This window comes from Erinaceus europaeus, chromosome 17 (assembly GCF_950295315.1).
Source record: "Erinaceus europaeus chromosome 17, mEriEur2.1, whole genome shotgun sequence".
NCBI lineage: Eukaryota > Metazoa > Chordata > Mammalia > Eulipotyphla > Erinaceidae > Erinaceus > Erinaceus europaeus.
The window spans coordinates 11,684,779-11,708,461 of record NC_080178.1 but is presented as its reverse complement, the minus strand read 5'-3'; the positions used below and the strand labels follow the sequence as shown (position 1 = coordinate 11,708,461).

The 23,683-nt window shown below is 46.2% G+C and overlaps 2 protein-coding genes across 4 annotated transcripts; one reads left to right on the top strand and one right to left on the bottom strand.

Annotated features, from left to right (window-relative positions):
• The first annotated feature begins 48 nt into the window (after nucleotides 1-48).
• On the top strand, nucleotides 49-6,614 carry ZBTB3 (zinc finger and BTB domain containing 3). Of its 3 annotated transcripts, none has more exons than XM_060176386.1 (2): nucleotides 49-98; nucleotides 4,749-6,614. In XM_060176386.1, exon 2 carries the CDS (start codon nucleotides 4,799-4,801, stop codon nucleotides 6,353-6,355), a length of 1,557 nt encoding a protein of 518 aa, XP_060032369.1. In that variant the 5' UTR covers nucleotides 49-98; nucleotides 4,749-4,798; the 3' UTR covers nucleotides 6,356-6,614. The 3 variants fall into 3 exon arrangements, with proteins under 3 accessions (XP_060032369.1, XP_007526417.1, XP_060032368.1); XM_007526355.3 differs by lacking the exon at nucleotides 49-98 and adding an exon at nucleotides 4,303-4,429; XM_060176385.1 differs by lacking the exon at nucleotides 49-98 and adding an exon at nucleotides 4,379-4,495.
• Nucleotides 6,615-7,614: 1,000 nt separating this feature from the next.
• Nucleotides 7,615-23,437, bottom strand: TTC9C (tetratricopeptide repeat domain 9C). The gene is made up of 3 exons (XM_007526354.3): nucleotides 22,551-23,437; nucleotides 15,217-15,399; nucleotides 7,615-9,679 (listed from the first exon to the last, which is right to left on the bottom strand). Exons 1-3 carry the CDS (start codon nucleotides 22,786-22,788, stop codon nucleotides 9,585-9,587), a joined length of 516 nt encoding a protein of 171 aa, XP_007526416.1. The 5' UTR covers nucleotides 22,789-23,437; the 3' UTR covers nucleotides 7,615-9,584.
• Nucleotides 23,438-23,683: the final 246 nt, after the last annotated feature.

Below are 23,683 nucleotides of genomic sequence, written 5' to 3'. Positions count from 1 at the left end.
CCGATTCCGATTGGGCCTCGCTGTGGTGGGCGGGGACTTCGCTAGGACCCGCCCACCTGCAGCCTTAGGGCCGCTAGCATCTGCCTGCCCAGTAGAAGGTAGGTAATCGGCTTTTTTTTTTTTTTTAAAGATGACTTTTACTGAACTTCATTTATTTATTTATTTATGGTTTTTTTTTTTTTTTTTTACCAGAGCATTGCTTACCTCTGGCTTGTGGGGGTGAGGAGGATTGAACCTAGGACTTCAGAGTCTCAGGCGTGAGAGTCTCTTTGCATAATCATTATGCTATCTACCCCCGCCCCTGAACTTTATTATTACTTAAACCGTAGCTAGAGCTGAGCAGTGTCCTAAAAGGTGAAAAAGAAAGTTTAAAAAGAGGCAGCCCAGAAGCTGGCGCAGTGGATAATGCATTGGTCAAGCATGAAGTCCTGAATTGGATCCCTGGCAATGCATATACCAGTGGTACTTGCTCTTGGTTCTCCTAACTCTGTTTTTTGTTTGTTTTTTACCAGAGCACTGCGCAGCTCTGGCTTACGGTGGGGCAAGGGATTGAACCTGGGACTTCAGAGCCTCTTTGCATAACCATTATGCTATCTCCCCGACTATGTTTTGCTTAGAGAGATAGACCTACTTTAAAAACATCTTATTTCGGAATCGGGCGGTAGGCGCAGCAGGTTAAGCGCAGGTGGCCCAAAGCACAAGGACCAGCGGAAGAATACGGGTTCGAGCCCCGAGCACCCCACCTACAAGGATATCACTTCACAGGCGGTGAAGCAGGTCTGCAGGTGTCTTTCTCTCCCCCCCACCCCGTCTTCCCCTCCTCTCTGCATTTCTCTCTGTCCTATCCAACAACGATGACAACAATAATAACTACAACAGGTGGGGGTATAGCATAATGGTTATGCAAAGAGACTTTCATGCTTGAGGCTCTCAAGTCCCAGTTTCAATCCCCCACACTGCCATAAGCCAGAGCTGAGCAGTGTTCTGGTAAGAAAATAATAATAATAGCTACAACAAAAAAACAAGGGCAACAAAAGGGAATCAATAAATATTTTTTAAAAACATTTTATTTATTTTAATTTTATTTATTTATTTCGTAGAGACAGAAATTAAGGGAGCTATAGAGAGGGAGAGACAGAGGGACACCTACAGCCCTGCTTCACCACTTGTGAGACTTCCTCCTGTAGGTGGGGACCAGGGGCTTGAACCTGGTTCCTTGTGCACTGTGATGTGTGAGTTTAACTAGGGGCGCCACCACCTGGCCCCCGAAACATTTTATTTATTTGATTTTTTATTTTTGTTAGTGACTTAATAATGATTATCAAGATTGTAAGATAACAGGCACAATTCCACACAGTTCCCACCACCAGAATCCCATGTCCCATCCCTCCAATGGAAGCTTTCCTATTCTTTATCCCTCTCTGGAAGTATGGACTAATATTCTTCATAGGGTGCAGAAGGTGGAAAGTCTGGCTTCTGTAATTGTTTCTCCGCTGGACCTGCACGTGGATCCATATTCCTCCAAGCCTGTTTCTATCTTTCCCTAGTGGAGGAGCGCTCTGGAGAGGTGATGTTCCAGGATACTTCTGCCCAGGGAAGTCAGGATGGCATCATGGGAGCATCTGCAAATTAGTGGCTGAAAGGCATAAGACATAAAGCAAGGGGAGTTGGGTGGTAGCGCAGTGGGTTAAGTGCAAGTGGTGCGAAGCACAAGGACTGGCATAAGAATCCCGGTTCTAGCCCCAGGCTCCCCACCTGCAGGGGAATTGCTTCACAGGCGGTGAAGCAGGTCTGCAGGTGTCTTATCTTTCTCTCCCCCACCCCCACCTCCCCTTCCTCTCTCCATTTCTCTCTGTCCTATCCAACAATGATGACAATAACAATACTAACAACAACAAGCGCAACAAAAATAGGAAAAATAGCCTCTAGGAGCAGTGGATTCGTAGTGCAGGCACCAATCCCCAATGATAATGGAGAAAAAAAAAAAAGACATAAAGGAAGACAAATTGTTTAATAAACAGGAACACAAAGGTAGGAATAGAGCAAATGAAACTAGGGTGTCTTCGTGTGGGAAGAAGCTAGAAAGTCTATTTCAGGGGAGTTAGGCGGTATAGCGCAGTGGGTTAAGCGCACGTGGTTCAAAGCCAAGGACCCAAGTAAGGATCCCGGTTCCAGCCCCAGCTCTCCACCTGTAGGGGGGTCGCTTCACAGTTGGTGAAGCAGGTCTGCAGGTGTCTATCTTTCTCTCCCCCTCTCTATCTTCCCCTCCTCTCTCCATTTCCCTCTGTCCTATACAACAACGACCATCAATAACAATAACTACAACAACAAAACAACAAAGGCAACAAAAGGGAAAACAAATAATAATAGTAATTGACTAATAATTTTTGCCACCAATTTGCAGACGCTCCCGTGATGCCATCCTGACTTCCCTGGGCAGAAGTGTCCAAGCCCTACTCCAGTAGGGGAAGATAGAAACAGTCTGGGAGTATGGATCCACCTGTCAAGGTCCTGCTACCATGCAGGTTGACTAAAAGTATAGTCTGGGAAGATGGTGTCAGAGTTGAGAATAGAACTAGAAAGCTGAATTATGGCAGAGATAACCTCCCAAATATGAAGAAAGTATATAAATACCATTAACTGTAAACCCCATCAATCTGACCTAGGGCCCATATCTATTCATATTTAGCCCAGGAGCCTGTGTAACCTCTGAGTCAGTCTGAGCTTGCAGTTCATGGTCACAGCTAGAACATTCTAGGCTGCACTCACTGCAGGACTGGTCTTCCTTGAATGGCATAGTAGGTTGACCCAGCCTCTCTTCAGAGAGTGAGGCACTCCCTACTATTGCTGCTGTACAGTGAAAGCAAAGTCCTGAAGAAGCCCACCAGAGAGTTTATGGTGACCAGTAATGGGAAGAGGGACTTATTAGAGGTGCAGTGGGTAAAGTGCAGGTGGCTAGAAGCCCAAGGACAGGCGTAAGGATACCCGTTCGAGCCCCCGACTCCCCACCTGCAGGGGAGTCGCTTCACAGGCGGTGAAGCAGGTCTGCAGATGTAAAAAAAGAAAAAAAAATGAAGGCGGGGGAGCGGGAGGTAGCGCAGCAAAGCGCAAAGACTCGTAAGAATACTGGTTCGAGCCCCAGCTCCCCACCTTCAGGGGAGTCGCTTCACAGGCGGTAAAGCAGGTCTGCAGGCGTCTGTTTTTCTCTCCCTCTCTCTGTCTTCCCCTCCTCTCTTCATTTCTCTGTCCTATCCAACAATGACGACATCAGTAACCACTACAACAATAAAACAATAAAGGCAACAAAAGGGAATAAATAAATAAATAAATATTTAAAAAAAATAAAGGTGGGTCTAGAGAGCATAATGGTTATGCAAAGAGAATCATTTTTTAAAAGATTTTATTTATTAATGAGAAAGATAGGCGGAGAGAGAGAGAAAGAATCAGACATCACTCTGGTACATGTGCTGCCAGTAACTGAACTTGGATCACACGCTTGAGAGCCCAGTGCTGTATCCACTGCTCCACCTTGTGGAACACACAAGAGACTCTCATTTTTGAGGTTCCAAAGTCCCAGGTTAAATCCCCAGCACCACCATAAGCCAGAACTGAGCAGTGTTCTGGTAAAAATGAATAAATAAATAAATAAATAAGAAAAAACAAAAGAAAGAAAAAACAAGGGGGCTAGGTGGTGGCACAGCTGGTTAAGTACACACACATTACAGTGTGGAAGGACCTGGGTTCAAGCCCCCACCTGCAGGGGAAAAGCTTCACGAGTGATGAAGCAGGGCTGCAGGTGTCTCTGTCTCTCTCCCTCTTAATCTTCCCCTTCCCTCTCAATTTCTCTGTCTCTATCCAAAATTAAAAGAAAGGAAAAGCAAGGACCGTGGTGCACAGTTGTGGCAGAGGTGGGCCTCTTGGGCACCACGCCTGGTTTGTCGGTTCTCCAGTGACCAGCCTAAAGCAACAAAAACCACAAAGCTCCAAGGGGCAAATAGCACACCCAGTCCTGAGGGCATCATCGCCAGAGCCCCCAGGGTCAGGTCCTGGCCTCCAGCCGCTCAGGTAAAGGGAGGGGCTCGGCCAATCCAGAGGGCTCTTGAGGCAGAGAAGGCGGGACAAGGAGTAAAAGTTTCGGACGGGAGCCCTAACCAATCGGACGCCTCGGTGCTTGAGCGACTGGCGCGAGCACCCACTGGACGCCGCGGCTTGGAGAGGTGGGGCTGGTTAACCCACCATGGACCAATCCACGACGGGGGAAGGCGAATCGAAACCAATCACAGCTGACAAGGTGGGAGGGGGCGGAGCTCGGCCGGTGGCTGTTCGGTGGTGGCTGTGGGGTCGGCTAGTTGCTACCCTGGCTGAGCCTTCTTAGCTCCTGGAATGCGCGAGAACGAGGCTCAGGGGAATCCTGGAGTAGGGGATAGAGGTATCTCCCGGAATGGGCGGGAAGGAGACGCGATCTCTAGCAGTAGAAGTTGCTGGCAGCTACCGGGTGCGCATAGAGGAAGAGGAGGTTGGCTAGGGGCGGGACTTCCGGGGCGGGGCCTTTTCTGGGTGGGCGGGTCTGTTGAAAGTGACAGGCGGGGGCGGAGCTAAAAGCCCCCTGGGTACTACCTGTGTGAAAACAGCACCTTAGACTCACAGAGGTGTTGGCAGAGAATTTGGGACGGCAAGGGGATAGCTCATGGCCGACGTTAAAAGTGCTGGGAGATCACCTGCTCTAACGTACTATCTTCTCTTCCCAGGGAGTCACTGGTAGGGACCTTTCCGGGATCCTGGCCCTTCCTGGGGTGCCATGGAGTTTCCAGAACACAGCCAGCAGCTGCTGCAGAGCCTCCGGGAGCAGAGGTCCCAGGGTTTCCTCTGTGACTGCGCGGTGATGGTGGGTAGCACCCAGTTCTTGGCCCATCGGGCCGTGCTGGCCTCCTGCAGCCCATTCTTCCAGCTCTTTTATAAGGAGCGGGAACTGGACAAAAGGGACCTGGTGTGCATCCACAACGAGATCGTCACGGCCCCAGCCTTCGGGCTGCTTCTGGACTTCATGTATGCCGGCCAGCTGGTGCTGAGAGGGGACACCCCCGTGGAGGATGTGCTGGCGGCTGCCAGCTACTTGCACATGAATGACATTGTCAAGGTGTGTAAGCGGCGGCTGCAAGCCCGGGCTCTGGCAGAGGCGGATAGTACCAAGAAGGAGGAGGAAACCAACTTACAGCCCCCTAGTTTGGAGTTTTTGTCCAGCAACTCCCGGGGTCCCCAGCCTTCAGTGGCATCTGCTGAGACAGCAGGGCACTGGGGCAAAGATGAATGGAAAGGGCCTGCAGCTCCATCACCGATCACCTGCCCTCCGGACGAGCCACCGATGCCCGCTGGAGCTGACACTACACAACCTAGTGTAGAGGTTGACTCCACACACCTCCGGCCGCCACTCCCACCTGTGGCTGATGTCTCCCTAGCCAGCCCCAGCAGTTCCACAGAGAGCATTCCTGCCAACTACTTCTCTTCTGGCCTCCCAACCGTAGCAGTGGAGCCACTGATATCCCTTGACGTGGCTCCTGAGAGTCTGAGGGTGGTGGAACCGCGGAGCACTGGAGGATCACTGCAAGGCTTCTATCCTCCAACTCCGGCTGCTGCCCCAGTTCCAGCCCCACTTCCACCTCAGGCTCCAGTCCCAGTGGAAGCAGATCTGGTCCAGGTGAAAGTAGAAGCAATTGTGATTTCTGATGAGGAGCCTGAAGTGGCAGAGGACCAGCCTCAGGGTCCTGAAGGCCTGTTCCCACCTGGAGGAGCCATGTATAGTGGACAAGCTCCCCAACCAGAGACTTTTGAGGAGCCAAGGGCAGCAGGCCTAGAGGAGGTGGGGCCGAGCGACCACTTCCTGCCTCCAGACCCTCACCTACCCTACCATTTGCTGCCAGGTCCAGGGCAGTATCACCGTGGACTGGTGACTTCACCCCTACCTGCGCCCCCTGCCCTGCATGAACCACTTTATCTGCCTTCTGAGTACGAAGCAGCCCCAGGGAACTTTGGGGTTTTTACTGAAGACGTTCCCACTTGCAAGACCTGTGGGAAGACCTTCTCCTGCTCTTACACACTGCGGCGACACGCCACAGTGCACACGCGTGAACGTCCCTACGAGTGCCGCTACTGCCTGCGCAGCTACACACAGTCAGGGGACCTGTATCGCCACATCCGCAAGGCTCACAATGAGGACCTAGCCAAACGCAGCAAACCCGATCCAGAGGTGGGCCCCCTCCTAGGAGTCCAGCCTGTCCCAAGCTCCCCTCCAGCAGACAGACAGAACAGTGGCAGTAATGGACCACCCAAAGATTTTGTACAAGGCCCCAAAAACTGATAGCTGGGGCAGCATGAGCTTCTGCCATTGTTAGGGGGCAGACGAAAGGTTGGAAACATCTCATTTCCCTTGCTGGGCAACAGAATGAAGGTACTGCCTGGACTGAAGGTTCATACCCTTTTGCTGACCCAACCAGTTAGCAGGTTATCCGTCAGTTCCGTCAGTTCTTCTCTGGGGACACTGGGGATTCTCCTCAGATTGTAATAGCTTCTCACTTCACATTTTGGGTCATAAAACTAGAGTGAAAGTTTCTTTTTGAGCTGCTCTTGGCTGGTTTCTTTCACAAACCTGTATGCCTACTGATTCTTCCATTCTTCTCTTCCAGATATTTTAATCTGACATCTTCTTGGGGTAGGGGAAAGGGATCATGCTTCTTATGAGGAAACAAGATGAACTAGGTGGCTTAGGAAGAGTATACAAATGAAGGGCTGTTGCATAACTGAGTTTACTTAATAGTCTGCAGTGGAGAAAGACAGCATGTACTCTTCTGCACACATGGCGACAAGGATTGAGCTAGGAGCCTCAGGCATGGACAGTTGCAGGGTTTTGTTTTATTTTGACCAGAGCACTGCTCATGTCTGGTTTATGGTGGTGGCAGGAATTAAACCTGGTTCGTTCTGGGAACTCAGGCATGAATGCCTTTCTACATAACCTTTATACTTGAGTGGCCTGGGGAAGGTGGTACAGAAGGTATCACCAGACTTGCAAGGATAGGGTCCTGGGTTTGATTCCCAGTCTGAAATATATCACAATCATGCTTTCTCATTAGTAAATCTTTAAAAAAAAAATTGTGCAGCCTGGGAGGTAGTACAGTGGATAAAGTTTTGGACTCTCAAGCTTGAGGTCCTGAATTTCACCCCGGGGGCGGGGGGGTAGAGGAAAGATAAGTGGGTCATGTGCATGACAAGCCAGGTACCTTTCCAAATGAGCTGTCTGGAAGTCAATGTAATTAAAACCTGAGCTGTCTCCTCACTTTTTCTCTCTGCTGGTTACTAGGAAGCTTACACCAGTATGAAGAGGTGACTAAAGGGGCCAGGTGGTTGCACACCTGGTTGATTGTATGTGACAATGTGCGAGGAAGGACCCAGGTTCAAGCCCGTCCCCACCTGAAGGAGGAAGGCTTCACAAGTGGTGGAGCAGTGCTGCAGGTGTCTCTCTCTCCCTGTCTCCCCCTTCCTCATGAATTTCTGCCTGTCTTCCATCCAATAAATAAAGATAATGAAGAGATGATTAACAGAATTTTCTTTAAAAAAAAAAAAAAAAACCAAATCATTTTCAACTTCACATACTACGAAGCACAAAGACCCAACTGGCACAAGGATCCCTGTTCAAGGCCCCAGCTTCCCACCTGCGGGCAGTGGGGGGGGGGGGGGTGTTTTGCTTTGTAAGCAGTTAAGCAGGTCTGCAGGTGTCTTTCTCTCCCCCTTTCTATCTTAACCCTGTGTGCTAATACCTAACCCCAACCCCTTTTGTGCTTATTTTATACAGCATCAGAGAATGAACATGAACTCAGAGCCTCATGCATGTGTGATACCACTGAGCAGCTTCCTGGGTAGTTTGCCTCTGCTGAGTGAACTCCCTCCTCAAACTCAAAATTGAGTTCCTTTAATGGGGTCGATGGGTCAGGCCACAGCCCAAGAAGCTATCTACTTACCTTTCAGATAACCGACCTTTTCTCTTCAGCGTTAGAAATGTTTCTGGTTAAAGATTCAATTTAAAATTTATTTTTAGTTTTTATGACAGGTACCAGAGCATTGTGTAGCTATGCTATATATGGTACTGAGGATTGAATCTAGTACCTCCTGAATGCAAGAAGCCACATGCTCTAACACTACACTGTATCTTCCTGAAACCACAGCACCAAAGCTTCCTTCAGTGCCCTTTGCAACGGACTTGAATCTGAGTCATGTGCAGGGCAAAGCATTGCACTACCCAAGTGAACTGTTTTCCTTGCTTTCCCTCATATCCTTTTTTTCATTTTTGTCTCTCTTTCTCTCTCTCTTTTTATAAATAAAAGGTTTATTGTGGTCCGGGAGGTGACGCAGTGGATAAAGCATTGTGCTCTCAAGCATGAGGTCCTCAGTTCAATTCCTGGCAGCACATATACCAGAGTCATGTCTGGTTCCTTCTCTCCTCCTATCTTTCTTATTAATAAATAAATACCCCCACCTGCAGGGGGAAAGCTTCACAAGTGGTGAAGCAGTGCTGCAGGTGTCTCTCTGTCTCTCTCCCTCTCCATCCCTCCCTTCCCTCTTGGTTTCTGAATGTCTCTATCCAATAAATAAATAAAGATAAAAAAATATAAAAAATAAATAAATACAATCTTTTAAAATAAATAAAAGATTTATTAACACAAGAGAGAGAGATCGAACCAGAGCATCACTCTGGCCCATGTGATGCTGGGGGCTGGACTCGGGAACCCCGTGCACTGAAGTCCACTGCCCTTCCCACTGCGCCCACCAACTCCTGTCACATTTCCTACTCCTTATGGAGCTTGGAGTCAGGGTTTGTTTTTTTTCCCAAATTCAAATCCAAACCCCCATTTTTTGGTGTGTGCCTTCTTCTAAATATATATTATTTACATAAAAAAAAAAGTAAAGGAGATGTGGAGAATGGGGGTAGATAGCATAATGAATGGTTCTGCAAAGAGACTCATGCCTGAGGCTTGAGTCCCAGGTTCAATCCCCAGCACCACCATAAGCCAGAGCTGAGCAGTGCTCTGGTAAAAAGTGGGCTCATTTCATAATCAGTAGTTTAACAACAACAACAAAAATATTTTCTTTGTTTGTGGCCTGTGTAATTCTAGGGCATCTGAGGAAACAAAGAAACCCCTATTTGCCTTACTATTTCATCCTCTGCTAGCCTTTTCCTTTGTATATGCAAACATCTAACAACACCTGTCATTCAGATCCATACCACAGATGTGCTTAATGTGACTTGTGCTACCCATGTCATCAAGAACTGATGGATTTTATTCAAGGCTAATGTCCCCCAAAATACCATGTATGGAAAACTGTACAATCACATTAGATGTGCAGAAAAAAAAAAACACAATGTATAGGTGTAAAAAGTCTGTGCATAACTGGGAACAAAACAGAAATCCATAGGGATCAGAGGGATGGGATTCATTTCTCTTACTGAGGGTTAATTTTTCTGAGGCTCAGTTTCCCCTTGATGCATCTTTAACGGATTCCCCTAAGTTCAAGTGTAGGTATAGCTTTCTTGTTGTTTAACCAAACATGCCCAGGTAGAGTTGCTTCTCTTTCTGGTGGTAGCTGCTGAGTTCCGACTGTGTTAGTTGGAGGTATCTCCGGACACTGGCATCTTAGAAGAAGGAGACAATTAGAGACAGTTAGACCTCACTTATAGCAAAACTAAGATGGTTTTATTCTGTTTTTAGAAGATTCACTTGCTTGGGCTGGGGGAAATAACATACTGGTTATATAAAAGAATCTCATGCCTGAGGCTTGGAGGTCCCAGGTTCAAATCCTGGAACCTATCATAGACCAAAAATTGAACAGTACACTGGTGAAAATAAAAGATTCTATATATGGCTAGGCTCATTGCTAATTTTTTACAATATTTCTTTTAAACATTTTTTAAAATTTCTTTATTGGATTAATGTTTTATAGTTGACAATAAATACAATAGTTTGTACATGCATACCATTTCTCATTTTTCCACACAATAATACACCCCCCACTAGGTCCTCTGCCATCCTGTTCCTGAACCTGAACTCTCCTACCCACCCAAGTCTTTTACTTTGGTGCAATATACCAACTCCAGTCCAAATCCTACTTAGTGTTATCCCTTCTGACACAATAGTCCTTTTATTTATTTTAATGATACAGAGATACAGAAAGATACAGAGAGACCAGAGGGTTACTCAGCTCTGGTCTATTGTGGTACAAAAGACTGAATTTGGGGCCTCAGAGCCTGAGGCATGAAAATCTTCTGAACAATCACTATGCCCTCTCCTCTGCCCACTCATTGCTAATTTCAAAATGAGAGGAAATCTGAAGAAAAAGTTAGGGGCTGGGTAGTGGCACACCCGGCTGAACTGTGATATTACTGTATACAAAGCCTAGGGTTAGGGTTCAAGCCTCTGGTCTCCAACTGTGGGGGGAGAGGGGTAAATTCACACGTGCTGCAGGTCTCTCTCTCTCTCCCCCTTTCTTTCTTTTTCTTTTCTTTCTTTCTTTCTTTTTCTTTTTTTTTTTTTTTTTTTTTAAGATTTTACTTATTTATTAGGAGAGAGAGAAAGAACCAGATAGCACTCTGGTACATGTGCTGCCGGGGACTGAACTCAGACTAATGCTTGGGAGTCCAGTGCCTTATCTACTGTGTCACCTCCCGGACCACTCTCTCCCTCTTTCTATTTCTTCATTCCCTTTAAATTTTTGTCTCCATCCAGAATTAAAAAAAAAAAAAAAAAAGTTATGGGGCCAGGTGGTGGCAACTTGGTTAAGTGCACACGTTATATAAATAAATAAAAATATTTTTTTTAAAGTTATTGTCAGGGCGGGGGTAGATAGCATAATAGTTATGCAAACAGACACTCATGCCTGAGGCTCCAAAGTCCCAGGTTCAATCCCCCGCTCCACCATAAGCCAGAGCTGAGAAGTGCTCTGGCTAAAAAAAAAAAAAAAAGTTATTATCACAGCACCTTCTACATGGGTGGAAGTAATATGGATAAGTGGCATATATAAATATATTATTAGACAGAGACAGAGAGAAATTGAAGGAGGGAAGAGAAGAGAGGGAAAAAGACAGAGAAACACCTGCAGCCTTGCTTCACCACTCGTGAAGCTTTCCCCCTGTAGGTGGGGACCAGGAGCTTGACCCCAAATCCCTATGCGCTGTAATGAGCCCCCTTCTTTATTTATTCATAGTGGCTTTCCCATTTATGTAGTGCCATTTTACTGAACAGGTATATGTATGGGGGCTCTCCGAGTCCTGCACCTGATCTATGCCAGAAATAACAAAGCAAACTCAACAACAACAAAAAAACTTTTGGTGCTGAACCAATACATGAATGAGTCTTTCACTCACTTCACAAATATCCTTTTTGCCTTGGAAACAAAGTACCAAGTTTCAAATTCTATCTCAGTAGGCCTTCCCTTTCTCTAGGTCATACCTGGAGTTAGCTGAGCTAAAGAATAAAATGGTAGTTTTAAAAAGGCCAGACACCAGGGAGTCGGGCGGTGGCGCAGTGGGTTAAGCGCATGTGGCGCAAAGCGCAGGGACCGGCGTAAGGATCCCGGTTCGAGCCCCCGGTTCCCCACCTGCAGGGGAGTCGCTTCACGGGCGGTGAAGCAGGTCTGCAGGTGTCTATCTTTCTCTCCCCTCTCTCTCTGTCTTCCCCTCCTCTCTCCATTTCTCTCTGTCCTATCCAACAACAAAGCAATGTTAACAATGGCAATAATGACCGCAATGAGGCTTCAACAACTAGGGCAACAAAAAGGGGAAAAAATGGCCTCCAGGAGCGGTGGATTCATGGTGCAGGCACTGAGCCCGGCAATAACCCTGGAGGAAAAAAAAAAGGCCAGACACCAGTTAGAGAGCTGGCAGAAATGAGAATTATCAATCTTTTTTTATTGCCACCAGGGTTATCACGGGCTCAATGCTAGCACTACGAATCCATCACTCCAGGTGGCCTCCCCCCCGCCTTTTATTGCCCTTTATTTTATTTTTGAGAGAGATGCAGACAGTGACACAGAGACAAACACCAGAGCACTGCTCAGCTCTGGCTTATGGTGGTGTGGAGGATTGAACCTGGGACTTTGGAGCCTCAGGCATGAAAGCTGTTTGCATAACCATTATGCTATGTCCCCACCCACCGTTGTTGTTTTTTTATTGTTTTTGTAGTTAGAGAGAAATGGAGAGGGGAGGAAAAGACAGGGGTGGGGGGGAGCCAGGGGCTCCAACAGGGATCCTTGAGCCAGTCCTTGCGCTTCGCACCACCTGCACTTAACCCACTGCTACTGCCTGACTCCTGGCCTTTTTATTTTTCTCACCTTTCTATTTTGACAGCACAGAGAGAAGCTGAAAGGGGAAGGGGTCATAGGGAGACAGAAAAACAGACACCTGCAGACCAGCTTCGCCACTCATGAAGTGTCCCCCACTGCAGGTGGGGAGCAAGGTCTGGAACTTGGGTCTTTATGCATAGCATATATGTGTGCCCTCAACCAGGTGAGCCACTACCCAGCCCTGAGAATTCTCAAATTTATTCATTGGTATTCAAAACCCATTCATTGTCTTTTTTTTTTTTTAATTTTAATTATTTATTCATGAAGAATGACTGTGGTCCAGGAGGTGGCACAGTGGATAAAAGCACTGGACTAAAAAAAATAGTAATAAAAAAAAATTTTAAAAAGCACTGGACTCTCGGGAGTTGGGTGGTAGTGCAGTGAGTTAAGTGCATGTGACGCGAAGCGCAAGGACTGGGGTAAGGATCCCAGTTAGAGCCCCAGGCTCCTCACCTGCAGGGGAGTCACTTCAGAGGCAGTGAAGCAGGTCTGCAGGTGTCTGTCTTTTCTCCTCTGTGTCTTCCCTCCTCTCTGATTTCTCTCTGTTCTATCCAACAACAGCTATGACAATAATAATAACTACAACAAGCGAAACAACAAGGGCAACAAAATGGGAAAAATAGCCTCCAGGAGCAGTAGATTTGTAGTGCAGGCACTGAGCCCCAGCAATAACCCTGGAGGCAAAAATAAATAAACAAACAAATAAATAGAGTCTAATGCTTTATACACTGCGCCACCTCCTGGACCACTAAAACCTATTTCAATTACCTTGAAAAACAATGATTTAGGGCTGGGTGATGGCTCACTTGCTCGAGTGAACACATTACAGTGTACAAAAGACATGGTTCAGGGGCCAGGTGGTGGTGTACCTGGTTGAGCGCACATGTTACAGTGTGGAAGGACTCAGGTTCAAGCCCCCAGTCTCCACCTGCAGGGAGAAAGTTTTGCGAGTGGTGAAGCAGTGTTTGTTGCAGGTGTCTTTCTGTCTATCACCCACTTCCCTCTCAATTTCTGACTGTCTCTATCCAATAAATAAATAAAGACATGGTTCAAGCCCCTGGTCCCCATCTGTAGGAAGGAAGCTTCATGACTGGTGAACTAGCAGGTATCTCTCTATTTTCCCCATCCCTTTTAATTTCTCTGTCTCTATCCTAAATAAATACATGAGTAAGGGGCCAGGCGGTGGCACACCTGGTTGAGCGCACATGTTACAGTGTGCAAGTAACCGGGCTGAAGCCCCTGGCCCCCACCTGCTGGGAGAAAACACCACAAGCGGTGAAGCAGGGCTACAGGTATCTCTCTGTCTCTCTCCCTTGCTTTTTCTTTTCTTTTCTTTTTTTTAAGTTTCTATTTATCTATTAATGAGCAAGATAGGAGGAGAGAGAGAAAAACCAGACATCACTCTGGTACATGTGCTGCTGGGATTGAACTCAGGACCTCACTCTTACCCCTTCTCTAAAACAATGAACAAAATTAGCCTAGGTCATTCAATTGCAGTATTGTACAGGGTATAAACACAGGATGAATTCCTTGATATAATACACACACTATGAAATAAAACAACAACAACAACATAAAAACCTGCTGGATGGGGGCTAGGCAGTGGTGTACCCGGTTGAGTTCACAAATTACTTTGCACAAGGATCTGGGTTCAAGACCCTGCACCCCATCTGTAGGGGGGACACTTCATGAGCGGTGAAGCAGGTATGTTTCTTTTTCTCTTTCCCCCTCCCCCTCCCCTCAACTTCTCTATGTCCTATCAAAGAAAATAGAGAAGAAAAAGAATGGGAGGAAGGAAGGAAGGAAAAAAGGAAGGAAACGTAGCTGCATGGTCCAGGATGTAGCACAGTGGATAAAATTTGGATTCTCGTGGTCCGGGAGGTGGTGTAATGGATAAAGCACTGGATTCTCAAGCATGAGATCCCGAGTTTAGTCCCTGGCAGCACATGTACCAGAGTGATATCTGGTTCTTTCTTTCTCCTTCTATCTTTCTCATTAATGAATAAATAAAATCTTTAAAAAAAAACTTGGATTCTCAAGCATGAGTTCCCGAGTTCAGTCCCTGGCAGCACATGTACCAGAGTGATATCTGGTTCTTTCTTTCTCCTTCTATCTTTCTCATTAATAAATAAATAAGTAGTCCGGGAGGTGGCGCAGTGATAAAGCTTTGGTCTCTCAAGCATGAGGTCCCAAGTTTGATCCCCGGCAGCACATGTGCCAGAGTGATGTCTGGTTCTTTCTCTCTCCTCCTATCTTTCTCATAAATAAATAAAATCTTTAAAATAAAAATAAATAAATAAAATCTTTAAAGAAAAAAAAGAACATCGCCAATAGAGTAGTGGATTTGTATGCAGGCACCTAGTCCCAGTGATAAGCCTGGTGACTAAAGAAAAAAAAAAAACACCTCTGGACAACCACTTTTGCAGAACAATTCATTTATTTGTTTATTTATTTATTTTTTGCTTCCAGGGTTATTGCTGGGGCTCGGTGCCTGCACTACAAATCCACTGCTCCTGGAGGCCATTTTTCCCATTTTGTTGCTCTTGCTGTTTTCATTATTATCATTATTGTCATTGCTGTTGTTGTTGTTGGATAGTACAGAGAAATCGAGAGAGGAGAGAAAGACAGAGAGGGGAAGAGACAGACACCTGCAGACCTGCTTCACTGCTTGTGAAACAACCCCCATTGCAGGTGGGGAGCCAGGGGCTAGAACCGGGATCCTTACTGGTCCTTGCACTTTGCACTATGTGCACTTAACCCTCTGTGCTACTGCCCGACTCCCCCCTGAACAATTTAATTCATGCATACCACTCTGACCCCCTGCTCTCTCACCTTTTGGTTGCATGTTGACAGCAGCTAGTAGGTAATGCCGAGCCTGGTCATAATCTTGTAGATGGAAAAAGGCCACTCCAGCCCGATACAAGGCCTTGGCATTATTGGGCTGTCGTTCTAGGACTTTCTGACTGTATTCTTTCACACGCTCGTAGTTTACAGGCTCCATCTGAAGGAGACAGGCTAATAGGGCCAAGTGAAAGGAAAAGAGAAGAATCAGGAGTCCTCATTATATTCAGTTTCATTAGTCAAGGCAGTACCAAGCGTAGGATGACATGCCATTACCCCCCCCCAATCCAACAATACATGTCAACCATGTACCAGACATTCTTGTAGGCATTGGTGATGATGCAGTGACTAAAAGCTTGGCAATCTTTTTTTTTTTTTAGTATTTATTTATTCCCTTTTGTTGCCCTTGTTTTATTGTTGTAGTTAAAATTGTTGTTATTGATGTTGCTGTTGTTGGATAGGACAGAGAGAAATGGAGAGAGGAGGAGAAGACAGAGATGGGGAGAGGAAGATAGACACCTGCAGACCTGCTTCACCTCTTGTGAAGTGACTCCCCTGCAGGTGGGGAGCCAGGGGCTCAAACCGGGATCCTTCCGCTGATCCTTGCGCTTTGCGCCACGTGCACTTAACCTGCTGCGCTACCTCCCGATTCCCAAGACAGACATCTTGATGCCTAGATATTGCATGCTAGTGCCCTATAAAGGGAACACACGATATACAAATGAATGTTTAACATCCTTTGAGGAAAATGGAACTATGCCAGGATAGTGTGAATTGAGGTCAGAGAGCTACTTGGTTACAGAAAGTCTCTCAAAGAAAGTGACTTAAAAAAAATTACCTTCACTTATTTATTGATAGAGGCTGCCAGAAATTGAGAGGGAAGGGGGTGATAGAGAGGAAGAGAGACAGAGACACCTGCAGCCCTGCTTTATCACTTGTAAAGCTTTCCTTCTGCAGGTGGGGACTGGGGGCTGGAACCTGGGTCCTTGTGCATTGTAACATGTGTGCTCAATCAGGTGCGCCACCACCTGCCCCCAGAAAGTGACTTTTTTGTTTTTAATTTATTCTCCTTTGTTGCCTCTTTTTTGTTGTTGTTGTAGTTATTGTTGTTGTTATTGTTGTCATCATTGTTGGATAAGACTGAGAGAAATGGAAAGAGGAGGGGGGAGACAGAGAGGAAGAGAAAAAGACCTACAGACCTGCTTCACCGCCTGTGAAGCGACTCCCCTGCAGGTGGGGAGCCGGGGGCTCGAGCTGGGATCCTTACTCCGAGGGTCCTTGTGCTTTGAGCCACATGCGCTTAACCCGCTGGGCTACCGCCCAACTCCCCAAAAAGTGACTTTTTTTTAAAAAACTTTATTTATAACAACAGGCAGTGGACCAAATTGAGCTTCAGGATGATAGATTATTCACTTTTTTATTTTATTTTATTTTTTATTATTATTTTATTTATTCCCTTTTGTTGCCCTTGTTGTTTTATTGTTGTAGTAGTTGTTGGATAGGACAGAGAGAAATGGAGTGAGGAGGGAAAGACAGAGAGGGAGAGAGAAAGACAGACACCTGCAGACCTGCTTCACCGCTTGTGAAGCGACTCCCCTGCAGATGGGGAGCCGGGGGCTTGAACCAGGATCCTTACTCCCGTCCTTGTGCTTTGCGCCACTTAAAAATATATTTATTTATTATTTATTCCCTTTTGTTGCCCTTGTTTTATTGTTGTAGTTACGATTGGTGTCGTTGATGTTGGATAGGACAGAAATGGAGAGAGGAGGGGAAGACAGAGAGGAGGAGAGAAAGATAGACGCCTGCAGACCTGCTTCACCGCCTGTGAAGTGACTCCCCTACAAGTGGGGAACCCGGGGCTCGAACCTGGATCCTTATGCTGATCCTTGCGCTTAGCACCATGTGCGCTTAACCCACTGCACTATCACCCAACTCCCCAAAAGGTGACTTTTAATCAATATCTGAATGACTAGGGGTCAGGGCATTTTTTTTTTTTTTAAACCAGAGTGCTGCTTATGGCGGTACGGGGGATAGAACCTGGGACTTTGGAGCCTCAGGCATGAGAGTCTCTGCATAATCATTATGCTATCTACCCCAACCAGCATTTTTAAGGTTTTATTAGTGAGAGAGAAGGGGTGTGGGACCGGGCAGTGGCACACCAGGTTGAGTGCACATACTACGAAGCACAAGGATCCAGGTTTCAGGCCCCAGCTCCCACCTGCAGGGGGAATGCTTCACAAGTGGAGAAACATGTCTGCAGGTGTCTTTCTCGTCCCATCCCTTCTCAATTTCCCTCTGTCCTATCCAATAAAGAAAGTGGAAGCAAAGGGTAGATAGGATAATAGTTATGTAAAAGACTCTCATGCCTGAAGCTCCAAAGTCCCGGGTTCAACCCCCTGCACCACCATAAACCAGAGCTGCGCAGTGCTCTAGTGTTTCTGTGTATTTCTCTCTCTGCATCTCTCTCAAAAATAAATAAAATAAACTTAAAAAACCCAGATAAATCTGTTAAAAAAAAAAAAAAAGAGGGCAGGGGTAGATACTATAATGGTTTTGCAAAGAGAATCTCATGCCTGAGGCTGCAAAGTCCCAGGTTCAATCCCCTGCACCACCATAACACCATAAACCAGTGCTGAACAGTGCTCTGGTTAAACAGAGAGAGAGAGATAAAGAAACATCTGCAGCACTGCTTCATTGCTTATGAAGGTATTCCTCTGCAAGTGGGGACCAGGGGCTTGAACCTGGGTCCTTATACATTGTAACATGTGCATATAACCAGGTGTGCCACTGCCTGGCCTCTAATATTATTATTCTTTTTTAACATAGTTTTTATTATTATTATTATTATATTTATTTATTCCCCTTTGTTGCCCTTATTGCTTTATTTTTGTAGTTATTGTTGATGTCACTGTTGTTGGATAGGACAGAGAGAAATGGAGAGAGGAGGGGAAGACAGAGAGGCAGGAGAGAAAGATAGACACTGCAGACCGGCTTCACTGCCTGTGAAGTGACTCTCCTGCAGGTGGGGAGCCGGGAGCTCCAACCAGGATCCTTAAGCCGGTCTTTGTGCTTTGCACCACCTGTGCTTAACCCGCTGTGCTACCCGACTCCCTATTATTCTTTTTTAATTTAATTTATTTATGTAGTTAGTTTTTTAAAAATATTTATTTATTCCCTTTTGTTGCCCTAGCTGTTTTATTGTTGTAGTTATTATTGTTGTCGTCGTTGTTGGATAGGACAGAGAGAAATGGAGAGAGGAGGGGAAGACAGAGAGAGGGAGAGAAAGATAGACACCTGCAGACCTGCTTCACTGCCTGTGAAGCGATGCCCCCGTAGGTGAGGAGCCAGGGGTGTAGTTAGTTTTTACCAGAGTACTACTCAGCTCTGGCTTATGGCAATACGGGGATTGAACCTGGGATTTGAGAGCCTCAGGCATGAAAGTCTCTTTGCATAACCATTATGCTATACTACCTGTATTATTATTATTTAACAGACCACTGCTCAGTTCTTGTTTATGGTTGTACTGGGGACTGTAGTTGAACATTATAGCCTCAGGCACTAACGTCTTGAATAACCATATGTTATTAGCAGCCCTCCCCCCAGCCAAATATATCATTTATTTATTTATTGCTTCCTTCAAAGTGGTGGCCAGGCTCAATCCTGGGTCATATACATGGTAAAGCTGCACACTACACTACTCAAATGAGGCACAATCACATCAATTTAAAAAATAAATAAATAAAACAGAGCTTAAGAGACAGCATGCTGGTTATGCAAATTACTTTTTTTTTTCCTCCAGGGTTATTGCTCTGTGCCTTGCACCATGAATCCACCACTCCTGGAGGCCTTTTTCCTCCTTTTTGTTGCCCTAGTTGTTGCAGCCTCGTTGCGGTTATTATTGCCATTGTTGACGTTGCTTTGTTGTTGGATAGGACAGAGAGAAATGGAGAGAGGACGGGAAGACAGAGAGAGAGGGGAGAGAAAGATAGACACCTGCAGACCTGCTTCACCGCCTGTGAAGCGACTCCCCTGCAGGTGGGGAGCCGGGGGCTCGAAGCAAATGACTTTTTAAAAGGATTTTTAAAATTATTTATTAAATAGAGAAATTGAGAGGGAGTGGGGGGGAGAGATCTTCTGAAGCTTCCCTCTTGCAGGTGGGAACTGGAGGGCATCAACCCAAGTCATTGTAATGTGTGTACTTAACCCAGTGTGCCACCACCCAGCCCCTCCCTGCAAATGACTTTTAAGCCTGAGGCTCTACACTGCCAGGTTCAATCCCCAGCATCATCATCATAAACCAGAGCTGAGCAGTACTTTAGTTCCAGAGAGAAAACAAAAACCTGCAACAGAGGCCCCAAATTCAATCCCAAGCATATGGCAAAGTGATGCTCCGGTTCTCTCTCATTCATAATAAAATAATCTTCTAAAAAAAAAGAGTTCATTAAAAAAAACTCATCAGGGCTGGGTGGTGGTGCACCTGGCTGAGAGCATATGTTACAGTGAGCAAGGACCCAGGTTCGAGCCCACGGCCCCCACCAGCAGGAGCAAAGCTCTGCGAGTGGTGAAGCAGGGCTGCAGGTGTCTCTCTCCCTCTCCCCTCTCAATTTCTGTCTGTATCCAAGAAGTAAATAAAGATAAAAAAGAAAAAAACCTCAAAAGTGACATTTATGAAATGCTGCAAACATACAGTTTAAGTCTTTTACACACATTAGCCATTTAAATGTCACTACAATCCTTTGAGGCAGATTTAAGGAAGCAGTCCAAAGACTCTTACACTTTGAGAGTTCAATGCTTCTCTCATGCAATGGACCTCCTCCCATGTCTCTCTCCCACAAGTAAAACAATCTTAACAAACGGGGTGGGGTAGTCCCATAATGGTTATGCAAGCAGACTCTCATGCCTGAGGCTCCAACATCCCACAGCACCACAAGCCAGAACGGAGTAGTGTTCTGTGGGGGAAATGTAGACACCTCATTTTCTTTTTTATTTCCCCCTATCTTTTTAAGTTCTTTTCCACAAGCATTGTGATCTTCAAATATACACATTACTTCTTTTGCTGCTTGTTCCTAAAGTGCGCATGCTCCAGGAAGCATGTGTGGTACTGAAAAACCCTCAGCACTCAGTAAATAATTGTTGAGTTGAAACATTAGCTACTCTAACCACTACTATTGTTACAAGAATCCAAGAGTAGCACGGAAAGGAAAAAGTCATACCTAATGAGCACTGTGGGGAAAAAAAAAAAAATTAGAACCATGCCAAAACATGAAAAAGACTATTAATAATTTCAGATGATTAATTCAGTGTTTTCTCTACAGTATACAAAATCCTCGAGAGCTCGTAACATCACCTGGAGGCCTAGCCTGTTTGACATACACATGTTTGGGAAGAGACAGAGTAATAGTTACGCCAAAAAAAAAAAAAAAAAATCAAGCCTGAAATTCAGAGGTCCTAGGTTCAATCCTCCAAACATTAAGAGCCAGAGTGGAGCAGTACTCTGGAAAAAACAAACATTTGATCTATCCCACTTCAGATCCCATTAAATAGAAAACTTCATAGGGTTGGGCTCTGGAGTCATGTTTGACACCAATTCTCCAGGTACATAAACTCAGAGTCTTCACTATCTGAGAGGACAAAAATAACACACCAGTTCTTTCTTTCTTTTTTATTTATTTATTCATTTTTCCTTTTTGTTGTCCTTTTATTGTAGTTATTATTGTTATTGATGTCGTCGTTGTTGGATAGGACAGAGAGAAATGGAGAGAGATGGGGAAGACAGAGAGGGGGAGAGAAAGATAGACACCTGCAGACCTGCTTCACTGCTGGTGAAGCGACTCCCCTGCAGGTGGGGAGCTGGGGGCTCAAACCAGGATCCTTATGCCGGTCCTTGCGCTTTGAACCACCTACGCTTAACCACTTCTTTCTTTTTAATATCTTGGACCTTTTATTTATTTTCTTTTTTATTTTACTATTATTTATTATTACTTCATTATTATTATTTTACCAGAGCACTGCTCAATTCTGGCTTATGGTGGTGGTGGAGGGGGGCCTAAATTTGGGACTATGGAGCCTTAGGCCTCAGAGTCTCTATATAACCATTATGCTATCTACCCCGCCCTTTTTTTCTCTTTTTACAGATTTTATCAATCAGAAAGATAAGGGCAGAGAAATAACCAGACATCACTCTGGTACATGTGCTACTGGGGACTGAACTGGGGAACTCATGTTTGTGAGTCCAATGCCTTATCCACTGCACTACCTACCTCCTGGACCACTTCTCATTCTTTCTAAAAATTAATTAATGGGGTTGGGGAGACAGCATAATGGTTATGTAAAAGCCTTTCAAGCCTGAGGCTCTGAGGTCCCAGGTTCAATCCCCAGAACCACCATAAGCCAGAGCTGAGCAGTGTTCTGGTTAAAAAAAAATTTTTTTAATAAAATAAATTTAAAAAATTAACTTTTTAAAAAGATTTTATTTATTTATGAGAAAGATAGGAGGAGAAAGAACCAGACATCACTCTGGCACATGTGCTGCGGGGGATCGAACTCGGGACCTCATGCTTGAGAGTCCAAAGCTTTATCACTGCGCCACCTCCCGGACCACAATTAACTAATTTTTTTTTTTTTTATTGTTGTAGTTATTATTGTTGTTGTCGTTGTTGGATAGGACAGAGAGAAACGGAGAGAGGAGGGGAAGACAGAGAGGAGGAGAGAAAGACAGACACCTGCAGACCTGCTTCACCGCTTGTGAAGCGACTCCCCTGCAGGTGGGGAGCTGGGGTTCGAACCGGGATCCTTATGCCGGTCCTTGTGCTTTGCGCCACCTGCGCTTAACCTGCTGCGCTACAGCCCGACTCCCAACAATTAACTAATTTTTTAAAAGATTTTATTTATGAGAAAGATAGAAGAAAGAACCAGACATCACTCTGGCACATGTGCTGCCAGGGATTGAACTCATACTTGAGAGTCCAAAGCTTTATCATTGCGCCACCTCCCAGATCACAACTAATTTTTTAACCAGAGCACTGTTCAGCTCTGGTTTATGGTGGCGTGGGGGATTGAACGTGGGACTTTGGAGCCTCAGGCATGAGAGTCTCTTTACATAACCATTATCTAACCCCCGTCCCTCACTTCATTAAGCAGAGCACTGATCAGCTCTGGTTTACGGTCGTGCTGTAGATTGAACCTGAAACTTTGGAACCTCAGGCATGAATCTCTTTGCATAATTATTATCTACCCCAGTCCCCAGAGTGCTTTCTAACATTCCTAAACTCTGGTGTGCCTGTCTGGATACTCTGTCCGCCCACCCCACTCATCGCTGCTCTTACCAGCTAGATTGTTGTAGCAGTCTGTCTGGGTGGTGTGCAGTATGTTTTCCTGCTCAGGTGTCAGGGCCGGGCCCTGAGGTCCTAGGTTGGGGATCGGGCAGGGCAGGCTTGGATCCAGACCCCGCAGCTGCAGCAGAGCTCGGTGGTAGCTGCTCACAGCTTCTCGGTACTTCCCTTCCCGGTAGCGCTGGTTCCCTTTCTCCTTGTACCGCTGAGCCTCCTGCAGGCGCTTCTCCATAACTGTCGCCCCGGGGTGCTCTTGCAAAAGTGGGGAGTAAAGGAGCGCCTGAAACCCTGGGAGGGGGCTTTGGTGGCCGATTAATCAAGGCAGGAAGCCACCCTTCTCAGGGAGCCCCAGCCCTAGACCCACCCCCAGGGAATGAGTTTTTGCTACTTTCTATACTACGGCCCCACTTCTCGCTTCTCTCTGCAGTATTTTCCCAGTCTCTAGGCGGGCAGCGAGTCAACCAGAGAGAAATGTAGGACTAGTGGAGCCAAGGACTCAGTGATTTCCTAAAGAGGCGGTTCTGGAAAGGAGGAGACTCGCCGAAAAGGCAAAGGCCCACCGAGAGGGCTGCAGCAGGACCTCCTGCGCTGGCCGAATTCGCTTCCTGCTGGCTTTTTGGACACACCTCCCTGACCTGGAAGAGAAAGGGAGGAGGCGGGCTGCTAGGAGGCGTCCGGCGGGTTGGCCTCCATCCTAGCTTTCTGTTTGCATTTATTCAACAACCAAAAAAGAATTTTTTTTTTCTTGCACATCCGTGCCAGAAGCCGGGGGAACCTTGGGAAAATGATGCAGCCCGTGAGCGCCGAGCCCTGGCCCGAGACTGTGGCGATTACACGTCTGGAGGCTAACAGCCTCACCTTTTGCAAATGCCCCAGCCCGGAAGCGTCTCTCGCACGGCGTCGAACCGCAGCGCCCCAAGGCGTTGCGCGCATTCCGCAAGGGCACCCAATCAGAGGCGGCCCCGGAAAAGTAATCCCGCAGACGAGGCCCCGCCCCTCCGGAGTCCTCGGCGGACCAACTCGGGACAACAAAAAAAAAAAGGAAAAAGAAGAAAAAAAAAAAAAAGCAATCCCCTGGCAACTTCGCCAATTGGAAAATTCCAAACGATCCCGGTCAACCAATCAGA